We start from the raw sequence: 20,033 nt of genomic DNA on the forward strand, positions 1-20,033 counted from the left end.
GGGGAGGGGCCCCCGGGGCTCTAGGTGCTACGTTTCCTTATTAACGGTCGATGGGAATGATTGAGAGATCATTAAGGGTTCATAAAACTGGATACTTGAGAAGGGGCTCCGAGAAGCCGTCTTTCAAGCGGAGGGCAGGGGCCGGGGATGCTGCGGAGGGAGGGGCTTGGAGAGGCAGAGAATTTGGGGCTGGGGATGCCGCAGAGGGAAGGGCATGGAGAATTTGGGGCCGGGGGGGTGCATCCCCAGCTGCTCGTCACGTACCAGACCTCTCTGTCTCTCCCTCAGACTCGGAGCCATGTGGCACCTCCGAGAATGCATCCGTAATTTACTTATTCGCGTTAACATCTGTCTCCCCTCTAGATTGAAAGCTCTGTTTGAGCAGGGAACGTGTCTGCCAACTCTGGTGTATGGTACTCTTCCAAACGTTTAGTACAGTGCTCTGCAAACGGTAAGCGCTCAGGAAATCCCATTGAGTGAGCGCCTCTGGGTCAGTTTGCACATGACGGCTTCGGGGGATGCTCAGCCTCTCAAGGGAAGCGGGAATGACCCCACCAGAGGTGAGCACTTACTAACTGTGGTATCTGTTGGGCTGTCACTACGTGCCGGCTACCGTCCTGGGGTAGCTACAGACACATCAGGTCGGACGCGGTCCGTGTCCCACCTGGGGCTTCCAGTCTTCATCCCCATTTTTCGGATGAGGTGACTGAGGCCCAGAGAAGTGAAGTCACTTGTCCGAGGTCTCGCAGCAGACAAGTGGCGGAGCCGGGTCTAGAACCCAGGCCCTTGCCTTCTCCAGTAGGCCACGCCATGGCTCCCGACTATTACAGTGAGATGATATGTCTTTGGCTACCGGACTTGTAGCCGCCGCCCCCACCTGCCAATAAAGTCAGCGGAGGAGGATGCTTGCCAGCTGTTCCTCTCATCTTGCCAGACCCCAGTGCAGGCAGCGTGAAGACCGTCGACGATCAAAGGCCCCCGGTGAGCTCCGAAGAGTCGCGGCCCGAGGAATGTGTCGGATTACTTTCTCTTCCAGCCTTAGAGGCTCCGGGGTCTTTTAAAGGTGCCTCAGTATGAAATTTAATGAGGTCGCCCGGCTCCCTGAAATCAAGCCAGAGGGTTGGGTTTCCACCCCAGGATCTTATTCTCCGGCTTGAAGAGCCGAGGTGATTTTTTTCCCTCCCATCCCTCATCAGATCTCTGGTCCTCGGACTGATGCGGGCCTCTGGAGAACAAATGACAGTTTATTTAGGGATCCTGTCCCATTGATGGGAAATGATGAACATTATCAATCCGTCAGTCAGTCGATGGTATTTATCGAGTGGTTACTGGGTGCAGAGTGCTGTACTAGGCGCTTGGGAGAGTACGGTAAAAGAGAATTGGTAGACTTGCTTCCTGCCCACAACGAGAAGCAGCGTGGCCTAGTGGATTAAGCATGGGTCAGGGAGTCAGAAGGAACTGGGTTCCAATTCTGGCTCCACCACTTGTCTGCTGGGTGGCCTTGGGTGAGTCACTTAATTTCTCCATGCCTCAGTTGCTTCATCTGTAAAACGGGGATTAAGACTGTGAGCCCCATGTGGGACAGGGACTGGGTCCAAGCTGATTAGTTTGTATCTAGCCCAGTGTTTAGTACAGCGCCCGGCCCATTGTAAGAGCTTAACGACTACCGTAGAAAAAAGAGCTTATGGTCTAGAGATTAAAGTATAAATCACGTCTAAGGGTTCAGGGCCAGGGCCGGGTACATTCAGAGTCCCCGGATGTAAACTCTGCCCTTAAGGAACCTCCTAAAAATAGGCCCCAGGCACTCAAAACCTTTTATATATTTAATGTCAGACTGGCATCAAATGATAGATGAAGACCAGGGCATTGGGAAAATAGCATCTAATTGATGTGGTGCATTTATTGTCCGTGAAGTCAGCTGAATGTTCTCCTACTCCTTTGGCAGTGCAGGATAAAGGAGTGAAAATGTAATTGGTGCTGAGTTGGTTTGTTCTGTTCACGGGATGGTCACTGAGAAGTCCAGTTAGGAAAATCCCTCAGAAAACCTCCAGCAGAAGATGCCGGACAGTGAGAATGCTGAGGCCCCAAAGAGAGGGGAAGTCTCCGGTCTCCATCCTGGAAACGGAAACAGACACCACCTCTTTTCTCCCTCCCTGCCCGGTCAGTACTTGGTGTCACTTGGTGTTCCCTGTCTTTTTAATCTGGAATGTCGTCAGGTAAAAATGTTCATTCTCTAATTCCGAGGGGAGAGAGGGTAAGCTGTAAGGGGGAATGAAGCCACTTAAGAATGCTTGAGATTTCTTTCCCCATTGGAGATTGCAGCACTCCGCTAGGGTGAAGTCTGGACAATTTTGAGACATGTACGGATTGGCTGGTGGCGTGAAACCAGGGCATGAGTCTCTGGTGACATGGAAGATGAGATTCTAAAGGGAAATGTCTGAAAATGGCAAAAGGGCCGTGACGCTGCCTTCGGTTTCTGTTGCATCTCCTAGGATTTGTCAGGAGATCGGGGCAGGGGCTTCATGCCAGCCACTAGATTTTGGGGGACAGAGTTGAGCAGGCTTGTCGGACCCTGCGTCAGGGCCGGCCCGACTCCAGAATAATTACTGGGGAGGAGGTTTGAGGAGCAGAAGCTCTGGCTACTTTTCTCCTAGTGGACTCTGAGAGGCAAAGGAGAGAAATCGCTCAGAGGCAGGCGTGACCCATGTCAGCCCTCAGAGGTCTGGCTCCCTAGGGTTTTCCCCCAATCCCCGAGGACCAACCCTTTGCCCTCCTCTTGCCCTCCTCCTTCCCCTCACTCTCTTCCCGGTACCCCCATTCCAGGCACCAGCTGGAGCTTTGGAACTGCTACTTTTCTATCTCTGAATATTGCCTTGTGTTCTTCATCATGGTCACCTCTCTGGGTGCTGTCAGGGGAAGGGACAGAAAGTTTTGGGAAGAACCCTGGGCCCCCAGGCGATGCTTAGCTCAACAGCTAAGTAATTGAATTTATTCAGAAGGGGGAAAAAAACAAATAACCTCCCAGGAAAATGGCATCTAGATCAAGGTATGATTAGCAGGTTTCATGGATTGACAAATGAAAGTTATGGGCAGGGAATGTGTCCGCTAATTCTGTTGTATTATAGTGTCCCAAGCACTGCACACAGTAAGTGTTCAGTAAATACCATCGATTGATTGATAAAAGGAATGTTATGATCTAGCATTCCCAATGGCTGTAATTTCTGTCCAAAAGAATACCAAGGCAGCACGTGGCAAGATGCCCACAGAACAATGGAACCTAGTCCTACTGTTGGATTGGGGAGAGCTTGCCACTTGTCTGCTGTGTGACCTTGGCCAAGTCACTTAATTTTTCTGGACCTCAGTTTCTTCCTCTGTGAAGTGGATATTCAGTACCTTTTCTCCCTCCGACTTCGACCGTGAGCCCCCTGTGCGGCAGGTGTTGTGTCCAACCTGATTGAATCTACCCTAGCACTTAGAACAGGGCTTGATGTATGGTAAGCGCTTAACAAATAGAATAATAATAATAATCAGGTACAGAAATTCAGTCGCCTCTTCTGCATCTGTGGGTCGATTTTTTTTGCGTTGGCTACCCCAGAAATCGTCTGATTTGGGGGCTCAGAACGGACCGCTCATATTTTGCGGCGGCCTACGTCACAAAGCGAGTGTCCGCTGGGACCCGAGGCGAGCTCACCTCCTTATCCGAGGCAGCTGACCGGCTTGGATCCAGGCTATCTAAGGCGTATGGGTTCTTCATAAGGAAATTAACTCAGCAAAAGAATTTCCTGCTTCTGAAAGACTATACGGCCTCAGAAGCCAAGTCCGTGTACATAAATTAATCAGAGTTATCCCCCTAATCCGGAAAGAAAGTGAAAGGGTTTGGGAGGGAACCCAGAACGACCATCCCTGATAGCCCTCAGAGAAGCGAAGGGATCAAGTCGGGAAATGCCGGCAAAGGCTTTCCCCAAGGGGCTTTTCTGACAGCATGGTGAAAAGGGGTTATAAAAGCACTTGGTTCATAACCTGAGCAACATGAAGTTAAGTAAACTTCGGGGAAATATTTCCCTTCCGATTTCAACCCCGGAGCCGCAGCGGACGTGGCTGGGGGAGAGTCACCTCTGAACTTAGGAGATTGAAACACCAGCGTGCAAAGCCTTCTGTTCCAGCAGGACGTCCCGGGGAGCAGCGGGACCTAGTGAAAAGGGCCCGGGCCTGGGAGTCAGAGGACCCGAGTTCTAATTCCAGCTCGGCCAACTACCTGCTGTGGGACCTTGGGCAAGTCTCTTGCCTTCTCTGTGCCTCAGTTCCCTCATCGGCAGAATGGGGATTCGATATCCGTTCTCCCTCCTATTTAGACTGCGAGCCCCATGTGGGACCTGAGTATCTTGTGCTGGGGCACATAATAGGTTCTTAATAAACGCCACAGTTGATTAATTAGGGGTTAATTTAAGTGATGATAGTCGCCTGGGCCTCAGAGGGCCCAAAAGGGAAGGAAAATGGCCAAGGAAAAGGTCCGCTCTGACCTGAGCCCTTTGGGAAGCGGTCAAATGACCCTGTTAAACAGCAGCTGCGGTAATGGGACGGGAGATGTTTCCCAAGTAATTGAAATCATCGGGACTCTTGACTATCAATCAGTCAATCATATTTATTGAGTAGTTACTGTGTGCAGATACTTTACTAAGTACTTGGGAGAGTACAGTGTAACAATATAAAGAGTCGGTAGACAGTTTCCTTGCCCACAAAGAGCTCACAGTCTAGAGGGAGAGACAGACGTTAATATAAATTTTAGGTATGTACTTAAGTGTTCTGGGGCTGAGGGAGGGAACAAATCCAAGTGTGCAGAAGGGAGTGGGAGAAGGGGAAATGAGGGTTTAGTCAGGGAAGGTCTCTTGGAGGAGACGTGCCTTCAATAAGGCTTTGAAGGCGGGGAGAGTGATTGTCTGTCAGATATGAAGAGGAAGGGGGTTCCAGGCCAGAGGCAGAACGTGGGCGAGAGGCCGGCGGGGAGATAGCTGAGATTGAGGTACGGTGAGTAGGTTGGCATTAGAGGAGCCAAGCGTGAGGGCAGGGTTGTGGTAGGAGAACAGTGAGGTGAAGTAGGAGAGGTCGAGGTGATGGAGTGAAAGCAGAAAGCTTTTTCAGGGCCAGGAATTGGCGTTTGTTGGCTGTGGCTCTCAGTTAGGCCGGGGGCTTTTTGGTCCTCCCCGGCGAAGCTGGGAAATCGCATCCTGGACCTTTGCGTTAGGATTGGGTGAAAGGATGGCAAGGCAGCCACTCCTTCCCATTCTTCCTTTTGGAGAGGAAGACTCAAATCCATTTCCCAAACTCGGACCTCCTCAATCAGATCAGCAAGCATCCTCAGCCACATTCCGGGGGTAGGATGGAGGTTGTCCAGGCTGGGATCTCCCTCAGCTTAGATGGGAAGTTCAAGGCTGGGCCCTCCGGGCCCCCACTCTGGGCCTGACTCTGGGGAGACGGTGAGCCATACCAGATTGAGGAGGGCTTGTGATTTGGTGGATAGAACAGTAGAGACGCGGCTTTTTTTTTCAACACCGTGGAGGTGGTCGGGCCTTTTGTTACCAAAAGGAAGCCCAAGACCTCCGTTGATGGGGAGGGTGTTCAGCAGGCAGAAGGAGCTCAGTGAAGCCAATAGGACAGTGAGGGTGGAGGGAGAGAGGAGGGGAGTAGGGAGGAGAGCCAACACAGCCTAGTAGGCAAAGATGGGGAGCTGCCCTCCCCAAACCCCTCCCTAAAGCTCCCCACAGCTCCTAATAATAATAACTGTGGCATTGGTTAAGCGTTTACTATGTGCCAGGCACTGTACTAAGCACTGGGGTGAACGCAGTCCCTTTCCTCACATTGGACTCACGGTCTTAATCCCCATTTTGCAGCTGAGGTAACTGACGCACAGAGAAGTTAAGTGACTTGCCCGAGGGCACCCAGCAGACCAGTGGCAGAGCTGGGTTTAGAACCCGCGTCCTTCCTACTTCCAGGCACGTGCTCTACCCATTGGGCCATCCTGGAGAAGCAGCATGGCTCAGTGGAAAGAGCATGGGCTTTGGAGTCAGGGCTCATGAGTTCGAATCCCAGCTCTGCCACTTGTTGGCTGTGTGACTGTGGGCAAGTCACTTAACTTCTCTGTGCCTCAGTTCCCTCATCTGTAAAATGGGGATCAAGACTGTGAGCCCCACGTGGGACAACCTGATTCCCCTATGTCTACCCTAGCGCTTAGAACAGTGCTCGGCACATAGTAAGCGCTTAACAAATACCAACATATATCCTGTTTCTCTAGTCTAGTTCCAGGCCCCGGGACCATGGTTATTGAGGAATCTTACCTTCTCCCTTCCCGGTCACCCCTCCCCAAATTCCCAACTGGGTTGACGGTTTGGGGACCGCTTTTTCGGGGGGTAGAAACGGAGCACTAAAGTTAGGAAGAAGCGCTACAAGAGCGGCTGTTTTGAATCAGTTACCCTTAAATTTTTCCATGATGCTCCAGTGACTTTTTGAACATTCTAAAGAATTATTTTAGAATTATTTTTAGAACAAATGTCCAGTCATGAACTCTTTGCATCCCTTTGCCGAAAATGGAAAGCACACATTGATAGAAAGTACCTCCTCCTCTCCTCCACCAACTTCAGCCAAGACTCTGGGTAAAAGGGTGGGGGGGGGTCCCCGCTCGGGGCCGGGTCTGGCCAAAGATTTTCAGCCCCGCCTTTCGCCGAGCCCCCCGGTTCCCCTCTTGGCCGGGTTCTCATCTCAGCCAGAGGGAGGCTGGGCCTGTGCGATTATCGCTTGGCCTCTTGGGACCTAGAGGTGGAAACTTTGGCACATGGCTGGCCATTCCCAGCCGAGGAAAACCCTGTGCGTGGAGTGTGGATGCAGACTCGCTTTTTTATCCTTTCTGGCTGGGCTCAGTCTAGAGGGAGTGGGTCTCTCTCGGGCACACTCCGTGGATGCAGTCTTACCAGCATCATGTTTGAACCAAAGCACAGCTATCCCACTCTCACTCATATCAATCCATCGGTGGTATTTATTGAGCGTTTACCATGTGCAGAGCACTGGACCGAGCACTTGGGAGAGTACCATACAACGGAATTAGCAGACACGATCCCTGCCGGTGACTAGCTTACATCCGTATGTACACACAAAAACTTTGTTCCAACACATGAGTGGCCTGAAAGAAAAAAAAGAACTTTTTAATTAGACCCCCAGATCCAGTACCCACATTAATCGCAACTATCAGCAGATATTTCAAAAAGAAACCTTGACTCATCTATAAAAACTGCAAAATAAAAACTGCAAATTGGTTCCTTCTGTCTTCGGGAACTCAAACTGTTCAACTACTTATCTAGCCTTGCTAGTCTTTCTCTGGATGTTTCAATTCTCGTCCTTCCTTTTATCAAGGCAAGAGGTCCGAGGCCCCCCAGTTTCACTCATGTTGGTCTGTTTCTTTTTTTTATTTTTAATTTTAACTGTGTTGCTTATTAGGCCCTTGTTACATGGGCTAGATGCAGGATAATTAGACTGGGCTCAGTCCGTGACCCACTGTGAGAGGGGAGGGAAGAGCAGGTATCTTATCCCCATTTTACAGATGAGCAAACAGGGAGATTAAGCGGTCACAAGGCCACACCGGAGGTCAGGGGCAAAGCTGGGAATAGAGTTTAGGGCTCTCGACGCCAAGATCCGTGCTTTTTCAGCTAGACCACGCTGCCACCCTCTTCTCACCGTTCCTCCTCCCTGTCCCTAGAAGTAATTTCTTCACCGTTCCTCGAGTCTGGAGTGTTGGGGCAGAATAGTTCGCAGAGTCCCAGGGCTCAATCTGGGCCGGGTTGGGCAGAGCTGAAGATTTCTTTCGACCCCTTGTAGGGCTCTAACTTGGCACCTCTGTCCCTTTGTGCGTGACTCTTATTATCCCTCAAAATAATCTCTCCCAGCTTTTTCACTGCGCTGGCATGACAACTCCCCATTTAATAGATCCTGTTGCAGCTGCCAGAACCATTTAAGGCTGGCTGCAGCCCACAGATAATTTGCGGGGAAAATAATGTCAGTTTGCTCATCACCACACATTCTCACCTCTCTATTTGTCTATCTCTGTGTCTGTCTCTCTGTGTCTCTCTGTCTCTTTCTGTTTCTCTCGGTCCCTTTCACTCTTTTTCTCCATCTCTTTCGTCCCATCTGATCCAAGTCCCTTTTCTTGGCTGCTTCATGTCGCCCCACATTTTGCTTTTCAGGCCAACTCTGAGTCCTCTTTCCCTGCCTTGGCACAATTCTGAGCTCTGACTTCAAGTCACATGTGCTCAGTTAACGCAATCAGGGTGTTTTTAAAACCCAAGATTGCTTTCCCTTGGAAATGTAAGTGATTTTTTAAAAAAAAGTTAGGCTCCCCTACCCAATTCCCAGGAAAGATAAAGCTGTATTGTTCCTGGGGAGGGAAAGTTCCGTTCTTGAAGTTGGACTATTTCCATGTTATTTTTCTCTATACTATTTTCATAAAATATTCACTAAGGGTCTAGCGCAGAATTTTGCACATTATGGACTCTCAATAAACAATTAATAAAAAGCCTCTTCCTCCTGCATGTCCAACATAATTCCTGGCCCTGTAGGAACCTACATTTACAAAATCCAGAAGTTCTCTGTTGGCTCCTCTGTTGGAAAACTGACTTGTTTTTCGGTTGTTGTTTTGCATGGTATTTGTTAAGCGCTTCCTGTGAATCAGGCACTGTGCTAAGTGCCGGGGTAGATACAAAATGATCAGGTTGAACAGAGTCCCTGTCCCACACGGGACCCCCAGTCTTAACTCCCATTTTACAGACGCGATAACGGAGGCAGAGTAGTGAAGCAACTTGCCCAAAGTCACCCAGCAGACGGTGGGAGGATTAGAATCCGTGTCCTCTGACTCCCGGGTCCGTGCTCTTTCCACTAGGCCACGCCGCTTCTCGGGTAACGTGGGTAACGTGCAGTGAAAGAGCAGGGTAAACAGAGAGAAAAAATAAAAAGGTGGTAAAGGAGATTCCCGGGAAGGCTGGAAGTTGGTTTGGAGGACAGCTGTGGCTTAACTCGGTAGCTCATGGGTTGAGGTTAAAGTTGACCCCGAATGTACATTTCATTGCTTTTTACAAATAAATAGTTGAGGAGAGATTTGGAAAAGGAAGAAACCATCCCCCCTCCCCGCGACTCTTTGAGGAAAGTGTCTCCTGTTAACAAGTTCTTCGAATGTTTACTTTGCCCTGAATGCTTGCTAGTGGTGGGGCGCTCTTTGCCCTTGAACCAAGCGAGAATTCAAATAAACCAAAGCACTTTTCGCACAGCTGGCCTCTTCTGCCCACTGAGTGTTACCAAAAATATCCTCTTCTCCTCCCTTCCAAAGAGGTCAGAAAACCGAATTCTGGAGAGGCAGCTCGAGACCCCGGCACCGGAAAGAATCATCTGGGCTAGCCTCTCACAGGCCTTTTGGGAACCTCAGTCGAGGTTGGTTGATTGGGGATGGCTGCAGAATACGTCTTTGGTTCTGGAATATTATGTTGAATTTACTTCCCCCCTCCCCCCGCCCGTGATTTTCAAAAAAGGGCCGATTCATAACTCTTGGTGTGCTTTCATGAGATTCTCAGAACGTAACCTTTAGTCATCGTAGTTTGAGTGGGAGAGCGGATTGTTTGCATGCTTTGGGCTCCGAAATGCCTACTTCATCATCCTACTTACTGGGCCTCTATCTCATCTCTCTCGCCGTCCACCCGTTGCTAATATCCTCCCTCCTGCCTGCAACGGCCTCCCCCTTCATATCCGACAGTCCACCACTGACCCCATCTTCAAAGCCCTACTAAAATCCCGTCTTTCATTCATTCACTCATTCAATAGTATTTATTGAGCGCTTACTATGGGCAGAGCACTGTACTAAGCACTTGGAATGTACAATTTGGCTTCTCCAGGAAGGCTTCCCTGACTAACGCGTCCCTTCCCCCCCCCCCCCCCCCCCACCATCCTTCCCGTCTGCATCACCTGTGCATTTGGGTTCAGATCCCCTCCCCTAAGCACTGGTAGAATGAATCTTTCAAATACAGCACTTAGTCCTACAGTCACTCAGAGTAGCTCTCCACTTAAGGCCTAGGACTTCTAAAACAAGTACCGAGAAGCGAATGGTGGAGCTACAGAAATACAAAATACTTTCAGGAAGGAGGCCAGAGTCCTGGACCGATCTCCTCCTTTCTCGTTTATCCCGTCCCTCGTTGCCAAAACTCCTGCCGGGCCATATGGAGAACCTCGTCTTCAGGGGCCCATCCCCGCGCCGCCCCCAACCTCTGTCTCCACGGCTGCCAGTCACCCAGATCTCCACCTCCAGACTCCCTTCTCCCATCTCCCATCGCCCTCCAACCCCCCATCACGGCCAACCACCCGCCACCCTGGGATTTTGAATCCGTCGGGCCCCCTGGATGAACAAAAACGTCAGCTCCACTCCTGTTGCCCACGCTCCCCGCGTTTGTCTCCACAGTGGAAAACTCCACCCTCCCTAACATCCTTGACGACTTTTCCACGCCCTGGTCCTTTCGAGCCCAGAGGACTGTAACGCTTTTGCCTGGTCTCCCAGCCCCCAGCCCTTTCCCCACGCTAAAATTTTTGGCACAGCCAGCTCGGATCTTTTTCTGGGCTCACTCCTTCAGGCCCGTGACTCTGGACCTCCCAGCTCTCCCTGGATCGCCTCATCACTCACCAGGCCAAGTACGAGTGCTTGACGGTGGCCTTAAAGTGCCTGTGTCTGCCTATCCTCCCAGCCTCCTCTAACCCCCCGCTTTTTTCTTTTTTAAAATTTTCTGGTGATCGGTAAACCATTACTATGTGCCAGGCACTGTACCGAGCGTTGATTACTACAAATTAATCAGATTGGACACAGTCTTGTTTCACACAGGGCTCACATTTTTAATCCCCCCTGTACAGATGAGGGAACTGAAGCCCAGAGAAGTGAAGTGATTCGGCCGAGGTCACCCGACAGACACGTGGTGGATCCGGGATTAGAACCCAGGTCCTTCCGGCTCCCAGGCCCGTGCTCTATCCAGTGGGCCACGCTGCTTCTCGGCTTTGTCCCTTAGTTCCAGCCAGGTTCATTCGGTTCTCCCTCTCCCGCCTTCAGACCTTTGCCTACGTGGCTTCCCCGATTGATTCCCAGCATCCCAAGTCATATAAGCCCATCAACCATCTTCTGTTCTTCTGATACTCCTCAGAAGCCCTTTTTGTATATATGTTATTCAGTTGTCTATCGGTTATTGTGATTATTCTGTTTGGAAATCATTTTATGTCCCCTTCCCCCCCACTAGACTCTAAGCTCCTTGCGGGCAGGGAATGTGTCACTTGCTTGCTTGGTGTTTTCTAAGCGTTTAGTACAGGGCAGGTCTCCTAACTTTCTAGCCCTGGACTCTTTCCACCAAACTAGGCCAGATACTCCTCATTCTGTAAATCAGTCAGTTGATGGATTTTGGTGAGCACTTATTAAGTGCTTGGATGAGTACAGTCCGGCAGAGTTGGTAGACACATTTCCAGCCCACAGGGAGCTTCCAGTCTAGAGGAGGAGACGGATATTAATATAAATATCCAAATTACGGCAATCAATCGTATTTATCAAGCGCTTACTATGTGCAGAGCGCCGTACTTGGGAGAGTACAATACATGAACGCCGTGGGGCCGAGGATGGGGTAAATATCAAGTGCTTAAAGGGAACCGATCTAAGTGCCTAGGCCACTCAGAAGGGAGAGGGAGTAGAGGAAATGTGGGCTCGGTCGGGAAAGCCCTCCTGGAAGAGCTGGGATTTGAATAAGGCTTTGAAGGTGGGGAGAGATAGGCCTTCCTGCAACTAAATGGCCCACTCGCCGTCTGGAAGCGCCCGTATAGCTCATCTATAAACTCAGGCGGTCTCTTAGGACCTCTGTGGGGCAGATCTGTCCCCCAAGTTGATCTGGGCGCTCCCCAGAGCTCCAGAAATAGAGAAGGGATCAGCCTGCCTCCCCAGGCCAGTCAAAGCCAAAGGGACTAAATGAAGCTTCTTTTTCTTCTGTCCGTTTCAGCGTGCCCTTTCTGCCCCGGAGGTCTGTCCGTCCAGCTTCCGTCATCTGGCGCTATGCATCCGGTTTCCAGCTTGTTGGAGAAACTGCTGTACGTCACCCTGACGGTCCTGGGTTCTCCGGTCAATTCAGGTAAGGCGGCAGGAGCGAGCGGGGCCTGCTTTGGGTCAGTCGCCGAGCGCGGGCCGTGGGGCCGCCCGGTCCGCTCTTTCCCCGTGGACCGCGGGGTCCGCCCCGCCAGGATGGGGCCGCTCAGCCCTTCAGGCCACGTCGCTGTCGCGCACGAAAGGGCTGTGGGTTTTGGTTTCTTCCTCCCAAATGAAAGAGGACCCGTTCTCTTGGCTTTCTCGGGGATCTCCGTGAATTTTGGCAGCGGACAGATCCCCCCCTTGGTCTTCGATTTTTCCTCTCCCTTTCGGTGGCTGGAAAAACACTTCGGCTTCCCGGCAGCAGCTCGGTGGACGGATGCAGGGGAGACCCTACGTTGAAGATGACCCCGGAGTAGAGGTTGAGCCTAGTGTGAGCCTCAGGTGGGACAGGGCCCGGGCCCGACCCGACCATCTTATGTGTCCCCCCCCGTGTCGGGAAAGCGCTTCGCACACAGGAAGCCCTTGGGAGACGGCGTGAAGCACTTGGAAAAGGGCCCGAGCCTGGGACCCAGAGGATCCGGGTTCTAATGCCGGCTCTGCCGCTTGTCTGCTGGTTGACTTTGGGCAAGTCATTTCACTTCTCTGGACCTCAGCGACCTCATCTGTAAAATGGAGATTCAGATCGTGAGCGCATGTAGGAAAGGGACCGGGCCCAACCTGATTTGCTTGTATCTACCTCAGTGCTTTATCGCAGCTCATGCTGCATGGTAAGGGCTTACCATCGTCACTAAATAAATGCCGCTTTTATTTCTATTATGAAGACACGTATCCCGGTGCTTACGTCGCCCCCGCAGCTAAGACTTCAGCAACTCGGGCGGTTCGAGTGCTTCACTCAACAACCGGGCTCCAGTCGGACGAGGGCAGAGCAGCTGCCGTGCTGCCGAGGAGGGCACATGAGTAGTTGATGTCGAGGCCCCCGGATGCGGGACAGCTGGTCCGGGATCAGGGCGCGATGCCGGCCGCGGGGCGCGGAGGGGCCCGGGTGGTAAAACGAACCCCACCGTCCCCTGGGAAAGACCGCTCTGGGGCCTGGCGAGGAGAGGAATGTCCGGAGCCAAAGTTTCCCAGGATATTAGTAAGTCGCTTCTCCGGGAGACAGCGGAACGGTTCGGCCCGGGGGCCCCTGTTTATCCAGCAGGGGAGACTCCTCTGCAGGTCCGTCAGTGGGCAGGGATTGTCTCTATCTGTTGCCGAATTATCCATTCCAAGCACTTAGTACAGTGCTCTGCACATAGAAAGCGCTCAATAAATACTATTGAATGAATGAATGGAAGCCTGGGTGCTGGGCCAGACCGGGAAATATGCCACAAGCTGCCAGAGTTGGGGAAGTGGGAGTCCCCTTGGAAACAGGAGCCTCTAATAATAATAATGTTGGTATCTGTTAAGCGCTTACTATGTGCCGAGCACTGTTCTAAGCGCTGGGGTGGATACACGGTAATCAGGTTGTCCCACGTGAGGCTCACAGTCTTCATCCCCATTTTGCACATGAGGGAACTGAGGCCCAGAGAAGTGAAGTGACTTGCCCACAGACACACAGCCAAAAAGTGGCAGAGCCAGGATTTGAACCCGTGGCCTCCGACTCCCAAGCCCGGGCTCTTTCCACTGAGCCGCGCTGCTTCTCTTAATCCCTGAGGTGCTGCATCCGCAATGAAAACGGTCCCCTAATGAGCTTCCGTGTCACTCCCCCTCTCCACTCCTCCCCCTTCTCCCAGAAAACTGATCGTCCTCGCACTGGGCCCCCAAATTTGAATTCACATGTGGGTCGAGTAGGGAGTGCTGGTTTCTGGAGAGGTCAGGGGTTACAAATAGCAACGGTAATAGGGTTCGGTTCAAACATTGAGGGGAGCACTGGGTGTGCGTACAAATATGTGCACACCCTCCCCAAACCTCCAGCCTCTCACTCCTTGCTGACGCTCTTCCTCCTGCCTGGAGCTCCCTCCCCTTTCAAATCGGCCGGACCACCACTCTCCCCGTCGTCGGAACCCTTCCTCCGGGAGGCTTTCCCCCCGTTCACTTTTTCTTCTCGCCCCGGGACCTCCTCCCTCCTCTCAACTCAGAACTTTCTGTGCATTCTGATGCACCAACTCTACTATTTCAGCACTTCTTCGTAGCTGTAAATCACTCCTGGTAGACTGCAATATCCTCGTGCACAGGGATCACGTCGCCTGTATTTATTTTACTTCTTTCCAGGGCTTAGTACAATGTATTGCACACGGGCAAACATTAATGAGCATGCGTGTGATATGTGGCGAGGAAAATGAATCGCTATAGGTGTTAAATGAAACGTCGTCCTCGCCAGCAGAAGCCCGAAACGTCCCTTTTTTATTAGTTGCCCTGTTTATTCGTTCAGCTTCCATCTTCTCTTAGTTTTTGGATTTTCCTTTTAATATATTGTGTTTTTGACAATCATATGAATTGATTTTTCATCCCTTCTGACCACTGCATCTTCCTTAGAAGCAGCATGGCCTAGTGGAAAGAGCACGGATCTGGGAGTCCCGGGACCTGGGTTCTAATCCTGACTCTGCCACTTGTCTGCTTTGTGACCTTGGGCAAGTCGCTTTGCTTCTCTGTGCCTCAGTTACCTCATTTACAAAATGAGGACAAAGATTGTGAGCCCCATGAGGGCCAGGGACCGTGTCCAATCTGATTAGTTTATAGCAACCCCAACACTTTCTGTAGTGTCCACCACATAGTAAGCACTTAAAAATGCCATTAAAAAAAAAGCCTTTCCACCTCTGTGTTACTGCTGCAACAGAAGCAATAGATGAAACTATTTTATAAAAACACATATGGAGTGCAGAGTAATTGTTTTGGCACTATTGCTTCAACCATCTTTTAAATAAAGGCTCATACGTTGCTTTCATGTTTGGTTTTGGATTATCTGTGGAGCCTTTGTAATTACAAACTAGCCTGGAACAAACTTCTGGTCCTCCAGTTTCCTTGTCGAAAGTGGTTTTTCTCTTAACCTGAATGATGAACGATAATTTAGAGGAGCAGTGCGGCCTAGTGGAAGGAGCACAGACCTGGGAGTTGGAGGACCTGGGTTCTAATCCTGGCTCCGCCAGGCCTGCTGTGTGACCCTGGGCAAGTGGTGTAACTTCTCTGTGCCTCAGTTACCCCCGTACTAAAGCACTAGATGCATTCTACTTGCTTAAATACCACAATTATTATTAGCAATTGTCTCCCAGCTAGAATTTAATAGAACTGTAGATGTGGGTAGGGAATGTGACTGCCGTATTGTTATATCGTGCTCTCCGAAGCACTTAGTGTTTCGCACACAGTGAGCACTCAACAAGTGCCACTGATTGATCGATTGATCCCTCTGTTGCTCTGCTCGAGCGCACACCTCCAAAATGACTTCATGTTTCTTGGATCGACGATATTTGACTCCTTAGTGTGTGCAGAGCACAGTACCGAGACCTCGGGGCAGTACGGTAGAACAGAGTTGGCAGACATATTTCCTGTCCACAAGGTGCTTCCAGTCTAGAGAGACTGTAAAGAGAGATCCCGCTCTGGTCTCCAGTGGGATCAGAAGGATGCTGCTATTTTTTTTAAATTTTACTAAGGTATTTAAGCACTATATTCCAGGTACTGTTCTAAGTGCTGGGGTAGATACAAAGTAATCAGGTTGGACAGTCCCCGTCCCATACGTGGCTCGCATTTTTAATCCCCATTTTACGGACGAGGTAACTGACGCCCAGGGAGGTGAAGTGACTTGCCCAAGGCCACACAGCAGATAAGTGACGGAGCTGGGATTAGAACCCAGGTCCTTGAAGCCATGGTCTGGGCGATGCAATGCAAGGAAACCACCGGGCCCTGTTTTAAACTGGAAGCACTTCCCCCATCCTGTCGGAGGCCGGGGCGGTCCTCCGGCCGTCCTGGTTTTCCCAGCTTGGAGAGAACAGCATTCGGCCCCCGGTCTCATCTCCATTCCCAGAGACCTCCGACGGAGGTCGTCCCTCGTCAACACACCCACCCACCCACCTGTCCGCCTGGGTCTCTCTCCCCAACCTCCTCCGCCCTCTCGGCCCCAGCACGACTCCGACCGACGCGCTCTTCTGGGTTCCTTTCAGACCCGGCGCCTCACTTTGCTTCCGAGCCACACTCCGTCATCCAGAGACCCGGCGGCTCCGTGACCCTGCGCTGCTTGGCCGAGCCCGCCACGGCTCACGTCTCCTGGCTGTTCAACGGAGAGAGGTTGGACGGCCGCGCGGAGGGAGTGGAGGTGCGGCCGGGCTCTCTGACCATCCTGTCTCTCGACCCGTCCCTGGCGGGGCGCTACCAGTGCCTGGCCAACACCAGCGCCGGGGCCCTCGTGAGCAGGATCGCCACGGTATCCGCCGGATGTGAGTCGGCCTGTGTTCCGTGTCTTCCCTCCTATCCGTCGGCGGGGCCTGGGGCTTGGTTCCGGTCGATGAATCGATCGTGTCGATTGAGCGCTCATTGCGCGCAGAACACTCGAGAGAGTACGGTAGAACAGAGTGGGTAGACACGGTCCCCGCCCACAACGGGCCTACGGTCTAAAGGGAGAGACGGACTGTAATTTAAATACATAAATTACCACTGGATACAGAAGTCTTGTGGGGCTGAGGGGAGGGGTGAATAAGGGCAACAAATCCAAGTGCAGAAGAAAGTGGGAGCTTCTTTTCAGACCTGCTTGATGGAAAAGTGGAACAGCGGAAGGGCCTCCCCTTCCCCCCCAGGATACATCTGGGGAACCCTGGCGACTTTCCTACTATTACATTTGGGAATTGAATGGGCAAATAATGAGAATTTCTGGGGCCAATGTTTAAGAGCTTTCAAAGTCCTCTGAAAAATTTCAGGTGCCTGTCTTCGGAATTCTGGCTCCCCGGAGTCCTTTTCCCAGCCCAGCCCTTCCATGGAAGCGCTTGGGGAACCCCAGGACGCTCTTCAGGCCGGATGCAAATGGGCCATTACTTTTATTTTCAACAGTGAGGTCCTCTACCCTCACGCCGAAGGATAGAGAGATGTTCCAGTCAGGAAAGGCTAGGGAGGGAAAACTGGCCTTTGAAGGAAAATAGAGAATCAGATAAGGGGGAAGCGGTGCCTTGCCTGCCAGTTTGAGACATTCTTGAGAATGGGGGCGTCTTGAGATTCCCAAGAAGCCTCAGATTAGGGGACGATATAGGGGCTAGGTGTCAGATGGGGAAAAATGGCACTTCCTTCTCCTCCAGTAAAGAGAAACCCCATTTTTTTGACCGTGCGAAAAACTCTTTTGTAGACCTCGGTGATTTTGGCCCGTCAACCAAAAATGTGCTTTCAGCGGAAGAGCGGAGTACTAGTATTATTGGCTGCCAGGTACCAGACAGCAACCCCACAGCACAGGTGCGCTATAGAGTCCGGGGGAAGTGGCTGGAACATTCCACAGGTGAGACTTAACGTTTGGGGTCTGCCAAGTGCCCCAAACAAACATCCGATGTACCTTCCCAGCTAACAGTGCTCTCGGTCCTCGCAGCTAAGTCGCAGAATGGGGTCCCGCTGTTTCTGGTGGGCTGTTTTCCCGCCTCGCTCGCCCTCAGAGTGAGTCTGGTCTTGCCCAGGAAGTTTGCTTCTCCAGAGGGCACAGCTGGTTCTGCGGCAACCTCTTGATTTCTTCCCCGCCCCGTGACTTGCTTGTCGCCAATCACCTGAACTGGGCGACCAGCCCACAGGTGGTATTATTATGGTATTTATTAAGCGCTTACTGTGTGCCAAGCACTGCTCTAAGCACTGGAATAGATACGAGGTCATCAGTTTGGACACTGTCCCTGTCCTGCATGGGGCTCACAGTCTGGGTAAACTGAGGTAGTCCTTATTTGGGTCGTGATGTTCCGGATGAAGCTGAGAAGCCTGCTAACGCTCCCCTTCCTTCCTCAGATGACTACCTTGTTCTTCCATCTGGAAATCTTCAGATCCTGAATGTCTCACTTGAGGACAGAGGGGCCTACAGATGCGCGGCTTATAACCCGGTCACCCGAGAATTAAAGGTTGAGCCCGTCGGCCACAAGCTCGTCGTCAGCCGTGAGTGTGCGGGAGGCTTTGGGGATGACCGGAGAAGGAAGTTGTGTAATCTGGTGAACCTCTGGGACAGGGATTATTATTATTATATTATAATTGTATTTGTTAAGCACTTGCTATGTGTCAAGTACAGTTCTAGGTGCTGGGACAGACAGGTTGAACACAATGCCTGTCTCACATGGGGCTCACAGTCCAAGTAGAAAGGGGAACAAGTATTTAATCCCCATTTTACAGCTGAGGAGACTGAGCCCCGGAGAAGTTTGGTGATTTGCCCAAGGTCACACAAGAACCAATTGGCAGAGCCGGGATTAGAACCCAAAGCTCTCGGGCTCCCAGGGCCATGATCTTTCCGTTAAGGCACACCTCTCCTCCGTGCTGATGTCTTTCCCAGCCCCGCCTCCCTCATCCGTCAAGAAATCGGGTGAAATCGGCATTGCCGAACCGTAGCATGGTTTGGTGAGCAACTGACCGGCTCCTCAACCCGAAGGGCCCGCGGTAAGAAGCTGGGTTAGGGCCGCACTGGTGGCTGAGACACAAGAGGGCAGCTGGCGAGGCAAATCCCGTGAGCCTCAGTGTGACCGCTTCTGATTTCTGGGACCCGTTTCTGTTCCGGCCCTAGCAAATCTGCCTCTCTGGCACAGTTTCCACCACTTTTCAGCTGTGTGACTGTGGGCAAGTCACTTCACTTCTCTGTGCCTCAGTTCCCTCATCTGTAAAATGAGGATGAAGACTGTGAGCCCCACGTGGGACAACCTGATTCCCCGTCTACCCCAGCGCTTAGAACAGTGCTCTGCACATAGTAAGCGCTTAACAAATACCAACATTATTATTATTATTACTTCTTGCGGAGGGTTCGAGCTTTCTGCTGAAGGAATTTGGGGTGCCCGGGGGAAGAGCAGGGCTTGGCAGTGGCATGGAGGGGACGAGGAAAGAGCAGAGAGGGAAACCGCTGTCAAGGGAAACAACCCCGGGCCCGGTGGTGGGTGGGGAGAGATAGCCGGGGACGGGCAGGGGAAGGGCCTGGATTGGAAGCTGGAAGGTTAGGGCCTGGCAGGAGGCGGAGAGCGAGAATCTGCGGGTGAATAGTGCCTTGACGTGGCAGACGGGAGAGAGGGAGAGCCCAAGGGGAAGAGTGGATCTAGGCCTGGGGGGCGGGGAAGCTGGGAGGAGTTCCCTTGTCCTTGAGCGGAGAGAGAAGCGGACGGCGCACACCTACTCCCCGGTTCCTGTCCTCGCCTCTCCTGATGCCGACCCCTTGCTCATGCCCTCCCTCCTGCCAGGAACTCCCTCCACATCGGACAGATGGCTGCCCACCTCTCACCTTCAAAGCCCTTTAGAAATCACACCTCCTCCAGGTGACCATCCCAGATTGATTTCTTACCTCCCTGCACTTTACCCCCTGCTCCCGTTTCAGCACCTCCGGCCTCACAGCACCTAGACACGTCTCTTTATACTCTCTCACAGCTTCTTATCTGTAATGTATTTTAGTGGCCGTCTCCTCCCATCCTAGACTGTAAGCTCCTTACGGGCGAGGATGATGTCTTCTAACTCCCTTGTATTTTCTCAAGTGCTCTGTACGTTTCTCACCCGGGAAAGCGCTCAATCAATACTACTGAGTGACCGACGGGGCAAACGGTGGGTCCGGGGGATGCAGCCCGGCCTGCCGGAGCTGGGTGAGAACCAGGAAGGATCACCGGTGGCAGGATCAGAGGAGAGGGAGAGAGGAGAGACCGGGGCAAGAAGGGGGAAAGAGAGAGAAAATGAAAATATGAGTGAGAATGAGATTGAGGAGAGGTCAGGAGACATAAAAATCCTAAAGAGG

The 20,033-nt window shown here is 51.8% G+C and overlaps 1 protein-coding gene across 3 annotated transcripts in view; it reads left to right on the forward strand.

Annotated features, from left to right (window-relative positions):
- The window catches only part of CDON (cell adhesion associated, oncogene regulated), a 102,921-nt gene that overhangs the window by 38,978 nt on the left and 43,910 nt on the right, over nt 1-20,033 (forward strand). For all 3 annotated transcript variants that reach the window (XM_029074890.1, XM_029074889.2, XM_039913410.1), the window contains exons 2-5: nt 12,048-12,176; nt 16,267-16,539; nt 17,436-17,582; nt 18,071-18,214. In XM_029074890.1, coding sequence (XP_028930723.1) covers nt 12,101-12,176; nt 16,267-16,539; nt 17,436-17,582; nt 18,071-18,214 — 640 coding nt within the window. In that variant the 5' untranslated portion in view covers nt 12,048-12,100. The remainder of the gene's footprint in view (nt 1-12,047; nt 12,177-16,266; nt 16,540-17,435; nt 17,583-18,070; nt 18,215-20,033) is intronic.

This window comes from Ornithorhynchus anatinus, chromosome 11 (assembly GCF_004115215.2).
Source record: "Ornithorhynchus anatinus isolate Pmale09 chromosome 11, mOrnAna1.pri.v4, whole genome shotgun sequence".
Lineage (NCBI taxonomy): Eukaryota > Metazoa > Chordata > Mammalia > Monotremata > Ornithorhynchidae > Ornithorhynchus > Ornithorhynchus anatinus.